The 11,151-nt window shown below is 42.4% G+C and overlaps 1 protein-coding gene across 1 annotated transcript in view; it reads right to left on the bottom strand.

Annotated features, from left to right (window-relative positions):
* Window positions 1-4,639: 4,639 nt before the first annotated feature.
* Window positions 4,640-11,151, bottom strand: part of CCDC88C (coiled-coil and HOOK domain protein 88C) — a 223,532-nt gene continuing 217,020 nt past the window's right edge. Inside the window, exon 31 of the mRNA XM_077466757.1 lies at window positions 4,640-8,214. Within this exon, the coding sequence (XP_077322883.1) occupies window positions 7,321-8,214 (894 nt within the window). The 3' untranslated portion in view covers window positions 4,640-7,320. The remainder of the gene's footprint in view (window positions 8,215-11,151) is intronic.

The following is an 11,151-nucleotide window of genomic DNA, read 5'->3' as shown; positions in this document are numbered from 1 at the left end:
CCCCCTCTACATATGGCCGGCAGCAGCATAGGCAGCTAGGGGTACCAGTGCACCATGCACATGGGTGGCTGAAGGTGGAGGGTGACTAGCAGAGCTCAATGCTCGACTATCGCACTGGCTGCTCTTTAGTTGTGCATTCCCCGCATGACCTGTGTCCTCGGCCGACTCTTCAGAGTACCCCTCTCCTGCTCCATGCATTGCCGCTCAGTCCGATGTCTGTTCTCCCCAGCCAGAGTCCGGGGGGCAGTAACTTCATCTGCCCTGGAGAAAAGGACCTCATTTCTTCTGGGGACGGGGACCCCATCCTGCCTAGGGACAGTCCCCCAATGGGGCACCTAAAAATGTAAAAAAAAACTAATAACAAAAAAATACTGATACCAGTGGTGGAACTACAGGGCTCACAAAGGTCATACCTGTGACCATGCCCTGGAGTTCCACCACTGGACTTGGAGGGAAGGGCCCTGGCTGGGGTTCAGGGGGGCCCTTCATGGTTTCTTGCATCGGGGCCCTGAAGGTTCTAGTTACGCCACTGGTGGGGAGCAGAGCAGGAGAGCTGCTGATTGACAGGCAGCAGCACTCAGCTCAGGGAGGTGAGAGAACAGAGCCATTGGCAATGTTCGATCGCACAGTTCTCGGTGCAGAGGTGGTGGGGGACAGATGTAGAATTGGACCCATGCTGCATACACTTAGGCAAGTATGAATCTGTAGTAACCCCAATTCCCAGGCCTTTTTCTGAAACTTGTTTGAAGTTCAGTTATTTTTTTCTTATGAGAGTTTGCCAGGAAGGGAGGGGGGGGCGAGTCATACGAGGGCCAATGAGAGCTGCAGGTGTGCCTCGTCTGTGTAAATCCAGGAAGTGATCCATGCCTTCCCCTAGTGAAAGCACAGACTAGGCACACAATTAACCCTTTGATCGCCCTGGATGTTAACGCCTTCCCTGCCAGTGTCATTAGTACAGTGACAGTGCATATATTTAGCACTGTTCACCATATTAAGTGTCACTGGTCCCCTCAAAAGTATCAGTGTCAGATTTGTCTGCTGGAATATGGCAGTCCCACTAGAAGTCGCTGATTGCTGCCATTTACTAGTAAGGAACAAAAAAAAAAAAATCCCATAGTTTGGTTTGTGAAAAAGTTATAGCATCTACAACTCCATATATGCTTATTTTTTTATTTTATCCCAAAAACATGTATCAGAATAGATATTGGCCACCCTAAACTTAGGAAGAAATTTGATTTTTTTTCTTTAATTGGATATGTTTCATAGCAGAAAGTAATACAAAAAAAAATTCTTTCAAAATTGTAGATTATTCTTTGTTTATAGCACAGTAAATAAAAACCGCAGAGGTGATCAAATACCACCAAAAGAAAGCTCTGTTTGTGTAGAAAAAAAGGACATGCATGGCCTGGTCATGAAGGGTGGGGGTGTTAAATGTTCCAGAGGTGACGTGGTTAATGTACCTTTTTCGGTCATCCTACATCAGTGGTTCCCAACCCTGTCCCCAAATACCCCCAACAGGCCATGTTTTGGGAATTTCTCTTAGATAAAATAGCTGTCAAATACCAAGCTATTGGCTCTCTGATTTTAAAGCACCTGTGCAAGATAAAGGAAAGCCTGTAAACCTGGCCTGTTGGGGGTACTTGAGGACAGGGTTGAGAACCACTGATCTACACAGCCCAGGACTTTACAAAGCTATAGCTGATCCTTACCTGATTCTTTCCCGTAGGTACTGAGCTTGGTTCAGTCTTGCGGATGAAAGTAGCAGATCTCAAGGAAAGCACAGCAAGATCAGATCACAATAAACTGCAGCTTGTGGAAATGATCATGTAAATCATACAATAAAAAGGTCCAAACAGGTCAGGAGATAGGACTAAGATGGGGTAAAGGGAATGTTGCATGTCGTAAAGACTGCCAACAGCTTAGAAAAAGTGCAAGTGACACACAATGACATTTGTAGAAGCCTCAATATAGTGGGAATAGAATGTGGAGGGTTCCACTGTAATCTGCAGGAATAGCACCTCTGTGATGGACGGGGTTTGGCTCCAGATGCACCTGGCACCTTTCAGGGTAGGTCTGTTGTCCAGAATATAAAGACAAACACTATGTACAAATCGGACCCGTACAATACACTCATTTACATCTTGTGGACATAACCCATTGCACAAGGCTATTATTCAGTGTTTATTCAGAGATTCCTCTATGCCAGCTTGTAATGCAACACAAGTCCCAACAGGCAGCACAGAGCAAACAGCAGGAGAAGAGCAAAATGGTCCCTGTACTGACACAATGGAGGCAGTCAGGTAATTTACTAGAGACCGGTGACATCACAGAGAGTGCAACCTATCCATTCCATTCACTAGAGGGCAGTGACATCACAAAGAATGCAGCCTACCCATTCAGTAGAGGGCAGTGACATCACAGAGGATGCAGCCTATCCATTCACTAAAAAGCAAAGACATAACCAAGAATACAGCCTGTCAATTCATTTGGGATGAATGGCATCACAGATGACAGATTTTGATATCAATGGACTGGATATGTTATCTGTGATGTCATTCATCCCAAATGAATTGACAGGCTGTATTCTTGGTGATGTCTTGGCTTTTTAGTGAATGGATAGGCTGCATTCGCAGTGATTTCACTGGTCTCCACTGATTGGAGAGGCCTGAGTGTGTGCCAACCTATCGTTTTACGCTAAACATTGTTACTAATCTGTTAACATATCCAGTCCATTGATATCAAAATCTGTTAACCAATTAGTAACAATGTTTAGAGTAAACCGATTGGATATGCTTGAGTGTGTGCCAACCTATCGGTTTACTCTAAACATTGTTACTAATTGGTTAACAGGTTTTGATATCAATGGACTGGATATGTTAACAGATTAGTAACAATGTTTAGCGTAAAACGATAGGTTGGCACACACTCAGGCCTCTCCAATCAGTGGAGACCAGTGAAATCACTGAGAATGCAGCCTATCCATTCACTAGAGACTGGTGACATCACTGAGAATGAGGCTGCATTCTCTGTATTGTAACAGAGATGGGCTGTATTCTCAGTGATGTCAATGCTCCCTAGGGTTTGGATAGGCATGAGTGTGTGCCAACCTATCACCAGAGAGCGCTGACAATACTCTGAATGCATTCACTAAAAGCAAATACATCACCAAGAATACAGTCTGTTCATTAATTTGGGACAAATTACATCACAGATCAACAGATTTTAATATCTGCGATGTAATTCGTCCCAAATGAATGGAAAGGCTCTATCCTTGGTGATGAATTTGCTTTTAGTGAATAGATAGGTTGCATTCAGAGTATTGTCACTGCTCTCTAGTGATTGGATAGGCCTGAGTGTGTGCCAACCTAACACTAGGGAGCATTGACATCACTGAGAATACAGCCCATCACTGTTACAATACAGAGAATGCAGCCTCATTCTCAGTGATGCCCCCGTCTCTAGTGAATGGATAGGCTGCATTCTCAGTGATGCCCCCGTCTCTAGTGAATGGATAGGCTGCATTCTCACTGATGTCCCCGTCTCTAGTGAATGGATAGGCTGCATTCTCAGTGATGTCCCCGTCTCTAGTGAATGGATAGGCTGCATTCTCAGTGATGTCCCCGTCTCTAGTGAATGGATAGGCTGCATTCTCAGTGATGTCCCCGTCTCTAGTGAATGGATAGGCTGCATTCTCAGTGATGTCCCCGTCTCTAGTGAATGGATAGGCTGCATTCTCAGTGATGTCCCCGTCTCTAGTGAATGGATAGGCTGCATTCTCAGTGATGTCCCCGTCTCTAGTGAATGGATAGGCTGCATTCTCAGTGATGTCACCAGTCTCTAGTGAATGGATAGGCTGCATTCTCAGTGATGTCACCAGTCTCTAGTGAATGGATAGGCTGCATTCTCAGTGATGTCACAGCTTTCTAGTGAATAGATAGCTTTCTAGCAATAGCCCTGAGTGTGTGCCAACCTATGACATCACAGAGAATGCGGCCTATCCATTAATTAGTGATAAGTGACATCACAGATAACATAACTGGTTCATTGATAGATTAGTGGCCAGTGTTTCGAGTAAACAGATAGGTTGGTACAGACTACAGCTGCACGATTAAACGTACATAAAATCGCAATCTCGATATTCACCTCTTCCCCCCCCCCCCATCCTTATTCCAAGCAAAAGAATTGCGATTCTCGTTTTTCCCAGAATCGTGCAGCTCTAGTACAGACACTTACATGAATGCCTCTATGCTTGGCAGCTCCTGTATGCCGAGTCTCTCCAGTGCTTTCTGGTGCCTGGGCAGCCACATGTGCCATCCACAGCTGCCAATACAAGTGCATGAATGTACAGGGCTATGCTCAGGTGAACTCTGATGCAGACATACACCTGAGTATGGCCCTATTAAATTTAATTACATTTAACAATTGTAATGTTTGCTCACGAGTCTGAGCCTAGAGGCGATTCAGTTCGCATTGTGTGCTATACAAGTATTTCATTCATTCATTCATTCATTCATGAGGCCGACAGCTGAATCCAATGCTCTCAGATTGTATTGCCATTGTTCTAAATGGGGTCGGATTCCCCAATTAATCATCTCTATTGACCATCGCATAGCAAATAACCATTCCGGAACATACAAAATAGTAATAAACTGCCGCAGTCATTGTGCTTTAATTTACAAATATTCAGTAGTAATGCAGATTAATAAATTAAACAATCAACAAGAATCTATTTCATAAACATTTGTAATACATATCTGCTGGGTAAATGTTATTCTTATTTAATTTCTTCATCACCATCTTCACAAAACAACTAGCACAACAGAAATTGGAACAGATTGTAGACTTCGTGCAGCAGGATAGAAGTCTGAACCCAACGTCTTGCGTGGTCCAGCATTGGTCACTGTTAGGCTTGTCCATAAACGTGTCAATCTAATTGCGCAAATCTGCTTTAGATCTTACCTATAGCTAGGTGGCGAGAGTACCAATGGAGTAGACTATTTTTACATACCCTCAAAATAGCTAGTTTTGGAAAAGGTATAGGAGACTGTATAAATCAAATTGGAACATGGTTTTCCCATGCAGGGCGACACGCCACAAAGTAGATGTAAACCTATTCACTAAAATGTCCAAGAAGCTGTAAAGAAGAAGGCCTCTTCAATTTTTAACAATGTGTCCTGTTTATCAGGGGACAAAGAACATGTAGAAATTAAATACCATCTTCCTACGTGCTGCTTAAGGCTAGCTGCAGGGTAGAACAAAGGCCCCTTCAGGCAGGTAAGTGCCATTTGTCACAGTAGTCAACTTTTTGCCAGCTGTGTTGTTGGACAGCCATGGGGGGGGGGGGGGTTCATATTTTTTTAATCTGCAGCTTTCATGCTAAAACCCTGGTAATCCCACCATGGAAGCCCTCATTTAAGCACGCCCTGTTAAAAAGGGAGACAACACTTTTTCCCAGTCTCCTAACTGTTCTCTTGCGTTGTTACCCCACTACATGCTCTACCAATAGCAAGTCCAGTGTTGCCTCCAAAAGGAAAGCTGCCCTGAGAAAAGGCCATGCAGCCAATGCTGGAATGTATGTAGACCGGATGGGATTTGGCCAACCTCCCACTCAGAGCGTAGTAGCAGAAAGGGGGTGCCCCCTTGCTGAGTGCTCTGGATCTACTAGTACACCCTACTCCAACATGCCCACTTTGCACCCCAGCCACCCACAGCTGGCACAAATTTGGTATGCATGTGTAACTATCTTCTAACTGCTAGAAAGCAAGTAGCTGACCATGCACATGCAGTGCAAACTTTATGCCAACTATGGGCACCAAATGCAAAGGGGGCACAGAATGGTTGCCGGGCAATACACCCATCCTGTGCCATGCATTAGCAGTGGGTGTGGGGGGGGCGGTGCAGGAGAAAAGATAAGTCCCATGTGAACTCCAAGCCTAACTCAGTCAGAGCTAAGGACTCTCCATCCAACCCCATGGGGACAGCGCTGCTGTCTTGGGATTGGTCTCTAAGACATCCAATGTAGCATCATGGCAGGAATTGAGGAGAGTCACGTGCTACCCATAGGGTAAGCATAGCTGATCCAAGGGGCATGGGCACATCCCTAGGAGCCAATACCAAGCCTGTCAATTTCTTCTTTCCATAGAAAGCTTAATTAGGAGAGGTCTCCCTTGGTCAGATAGGACCTACAGCCATGTAAAAGCCTCAAAGCTGGCCATAGATAGCTGGGTTAGGTGAATGTTTTCTGCTGTCCAAAGCCACCTTAATTCCCCATTTTACCAAAGAAAACAAAGAGGTGTGGTAGGAGTTTCACTTTAAAGGGCATTAAGAAAAACTGACGCTGATGGAAGATGCCACTCTGACTTCCACCATGTTACTAATTCCAGGGCAACAACTTGGGGGGTGAATATGAGAAGCCTTTGGTGCAAGAATGAAAATGCAGTCCATAATTTAAGGAATACCTACCTCAATGAGAAGCCTCTTAAGCGAGGGTGATGGCTTATTTTGTGACAGGTCTTCTTTAACTGCATATTGGTGCCCCTGTTATAAGCCAAGACCTAATAGATCTTGATTGAGGACTGTTCACACAGTCAATACATGATTAAAAAAAATAATTTCCTCCAACTGGCCAAAGAAGGCACCAATACCAACATGGCAAAGGAAGGCTGACCTATAAGCTGGGCTCTCCTGAAACTGCAGGTTGCCTGGCTATTATGTTGTCAGAGTTATTATCCTGAGACAAGCATACTGATGAAGACTTTTCTGCAACCTGCATTTGCTTATTCCAAACCAAAGACTCCACAAGGCAGAAACTGGACAACTAACATTTTCGGAAGAGGGTTGGCCTCCATATTGCTCCAATGACAGGTGTGCTTTAAATTGATTGTTGCTTAATGTACATGTCTAATGCCAAGCCTCTCCCTGCAATGGCTGCACCGATATTTTAAGCACCAGGTTTTGACTTACAACATATACAAACTAAAAAAAAGTGACAATACTATTTACAATATAAACCTCTGTATAGCCAAGAAGATTTTGACTTGTTCCTTGAGCTGAAGATGCATATGGTCACGGTGCACCTCTCCATGGGAGTCTTTATATAATCAGCAGTGAGCACATTTATGTACATACTGGTCAAAATAATAATCCTAAACCTCAGAAAGTACATGGTAATAATATGGAGGTCTTCGGCAGCCTGGTAGTTAAGTTGAAACATTTCCTGTAAAAACAAAGCCCTTGAAGGATCATGTTCTTGTAGAAAGTGGCAATTCTGAAGGATGGACCACAATAAAATTTTAAATGTCCACCACTTTGCTCCACTCATCACACACAGCCATACTCGTACCAAACAGATTGGGGGTCAGCATTGGGATCTGGAGATGCAGGGGTACTTTTGGTAGACCCACTCTTGTTGGCCTCCTCTTCGTTAGGTGGAAGTGGTGGGCAGTCTGTGATAGGTGGTTTGGGAGGTGCACTGACAGTTTGACCTTCAGCCTCGGGTATGCTGGAGATCTGTCTCACAGGTGAGATCATGGCCACTTCTCCAAAGCGAGCTGTAGGTCGTGGTTTGCCACGGCCAACAGAGGGCGCTGTTGTGTACTGCTGTTGGAAGCTGCCGGATGGCGAGGCAGACTGCAATGTCCGGTCTTGACTGGAATTGGCCACTGACAGATATCGATTATCTAAAGTTCGGCTGCGCAAGTCATCGCCTCTTGGTAGGTTGGGCATCCTGACCGACACTGGTCTGTCCCTTGGAGAACCAGTAGGGGTGGAGGTTCTTAAAATAGGACTGTTAAAATCCTTCCCGGATGGGGGCTCCAGCTCAGGTTTCTCCGTTCGGTTCATGTCTGGACCATTGGCTTTGAGAAGGTCTGCTGTAGCCAAACTAAATACCCTGCTGAGAGAATTCCCCCTGGCAGCCATAATACCTGGATGTTGGGGCTCTGGAGTTTGCCTCTGTGTTGTAATGGGCTGTTGTGTTGGCTGCAGTCGCCTGAGCGAACTTGTTCCCATATCTATCTGACGTGGGCTGGGTTTGACAAACTGCCCCGGTTTCATCATTCTACCATCTCCAGCCACTGATGAACTTAGATAGTTGGAAGGCATCGTTTGGGAGTCCCTGTAGCCGGGTTGACCAGACAGGTTTCCAGTCTCCTGAGGCTCACCGGATCTTTTAAAATAATCGCCCAACAAGTCATCCCGATTGATTGATGGCTCCTAAAAAAAAAGACAAAACACAACAATTTATGAAAGTCAGAAAAGTTTTTAGTGCTGTCAATAGGGAATGTAAGCTGGCATAGGATTGGCCACTAAGATATGAAAAAAAAAAAAAGCGACAACTGGAACCTGAGTGGGACAACAAAAAAGTTTTCCTCCAGTGTGCATAATTGACCGCATTACCACAAAACTAAATTTGGTCAAAGGCATTCAGGAAACATATCATTATTTTAGGAAGCCTGTATTTTAGATTGTTTCTGCTTTTAAAGCAAATTCTTTTTTTTTTTTTTTTGATTTTGTACAAGTTTTTTGTTTTTTCCCAGCTTTTGGGTCATACAGTGGGTGCCTGCAGCAGCTATTCATTTAATTTGTTTACGTACACATATTAATACATGAGCGGTAGTGCGGGAGTATATATACATCTAATATATATTCACTATTAAGTCCTAAACAATGTAATATTTTGGCACCACATTCCAATAATTGTAAATGGACAGTTCGAAAAAAAAAAGTGTGGACTTTTAAGGTGCAAATCAACGCATAATTAAAAAATTTATATTCTTGGTATGGAAAGAGGGGGATGGCGGATAGCTGGATATATCTATAAATGGACAGTTCTTAAAGTCCTTTTTTTTATTATATTTTATTATTAAATATCTTTTATAAAATTTTAAGGATTTATAATATCAATTTTTTTAATTATTATGTTTTTTGTTTTTTTTTTGCACCTTAAAAAAAAAAAAACAATTAAAAAAATTGATATTATAAATCATTAAAATGGAATAAAAGATATTTTCAACTGCTACATATATCTCTTGAGTGGAAGCATTGATGAGCTATATGTGGCTGTTGAAAATGATCTGTTTTATAAAATGAATTTGAATGATTTATATTAAATATCAATTTAAATTATTATGTGTTTTTTGCACCTTTAAGTTTATTTTATTTTTTTTTTTTTAAGGTAACTTAAATTGATATTTAATATAAATCATTAAAATTCATTTTATAAAACAGATAATTTTCAACAGCCACATATAGCTCATCGATGCTTCCACTCAAGAGATATATGTAGCAGTTGAAAATATCTTTTATAACATTTATTTTAATGATTTATAATATCTTTTTTTTTATGATTTTTTTTGCACCTTAAAAAAAGTCCTTTTTTTTCAACTGTCCATTTATAGATATCTCTAGCTATCCACCATCCCCCCTCTTTCCATACCAAGAGGAACCCAAATGCCTGCCAGGGAGATTTATGTTCCTTATTTGGAGAAATTTCCCTTTATTTCCTGTTCCAAAGATGCAACAAGTCAGAGGAAATCTCTCTAAAGTGGAGTTCCAAAGAGAAACTGCCAAAAGGTTTTAACCCATCCCTACAACATCCAAAGCAAAGTATACATAGATTTTTAATAAACATTTAGAATGTTGCAATGGGGTTTATTTACTAAAACTGGAGTGTGCAAAATCTGGTGTAGCTCTGCATGGTGGCCAATCAGCTTCTAACTTGTTCAATAACGCTTTGACAATAAAACCGGAAGCTGATTGGTTTCTATTCAGAGCAACAACAGCTTTTGCTTTCTCATGCACCATAAAAGGTTTACATTTTAGCCTCTGTTCACATCTAGGCGTTGATATTTTACATGCGTTTTTGTACAGGCGTTTTGAAGGTAAGGTCACCAATGTAAAAGAATTAGGCCCCCTTCACGCGGGCGGCTGTTCTGCCGCTGTTAAAAAGCATGTTTTGTTATTTTGAAATTCAGAGAATCCTGGCACAGCGTTCACTTGCAGTTGTACATTGCGATTAGCTGCATTTACATGCGGCTGCGTTTAACCACTTCAGCCCTGGAAGAATTTACCCCCTTCCTGACGAGAGCACTTTTTGCGATTCGGCGCTGCGTCGCTTTAACTGACAATTGCGCGACGTGGCTCCCAGACAAAATGGACGTCCTTTTTTTTTTTTCCCCCACAAATAGAGCTTTCTTTTGGTGGTATTTGATCACCTCTGTGGTTTTTATTTTTTGCACTATAAACTAACAAAATAAGTGCGACACTTTTGAAAAAAAAAGCAATATTTTTTACTTTTTGCTATAATAGATATCCTCAAAAAAATATATAAAAAAACATTTTTTTTCCCTCTGTTTAGGCCGATACATATTCTACATTTTTTTTTTTTTACCAAAAATATCGCAATAAGCATTTATCGATTGGTTTGCGCAAAAGTTATAGCGTCTACAAAATAGGGGATAGTTTTATTGCATTTTTATTTTTTATTTTTTTACTAGTAATGGCGGCGATCTGCATTTTTTTATCGTGACTACGACATTATGGAGGACAGATCGGACACTTTTGGCATTATTTTAGGACCATTCACATTTATACAGCGATCAGTGTGATTAAAAATGCACTGATTACTGTGTAAATGTGACTGTGAGGGAAGGGGTTGCCGCAGGGTTTAAGTGTGTCCTAGGGAGTGATTCTAACTGTGGGGGGGGGGGGGGGGAGGGGCTGTGTTTGACACAACAGTGATCACCGCTCCTGATTAGAGAGAGCGGTGATCAGTGTACTGTCACTAGGCAGAATGGGGAGATGCTTGTTTACATTAGCATTTCCCCGTTCTTCCTCTCCGTGAGACGATCGCAGGTATCCTCACGGACACAGAGTCCGCAGGACTCGCGAGATCACGTACAAAAACGTGATTTTGTACAGCGGATCCAACCTGCCACAGTAAAACTGCGGCGGATGGTCCGCAAGCGGTTAAACATTCTTGCCATTTCTGATGTGCTTCCTGTTATTCTTTCCTTGTTGCCGCTGCTATCTGCAGAAGAAATAGTACTCTGCGACTACCTGCAGTTATGTGCAGATATCTGCAATAAATCACTCCTGAACGCAGTTAGTCAATTTTTTATTTATTTTTTCTAACCGCACCAAACCCCATGT

This window comes from Lithobates pipiens, unplaced genomic scaffold (assembly GCF_037356315.1).
Source record: "Lithobates pipiens isolate NorthernLeopardFrog02 unplaced genomic scaffold, aLitPip1_a1.2 Scaffold_37, whole genome shotgun sequence".
In the NCBI taxonomy this organism is placed as follows: domain Eukaryota; kingdom Metazoa; phylum Chordata; class Amphibia; order Anura; family Ranidae; genus Lithobates; species Lithobates pipiens.
The sequence above is the reverse complement of the archived record's forward strand: the minus strand, read 5'-3'. Positions and strand labels throughout refer to the sequence as shown.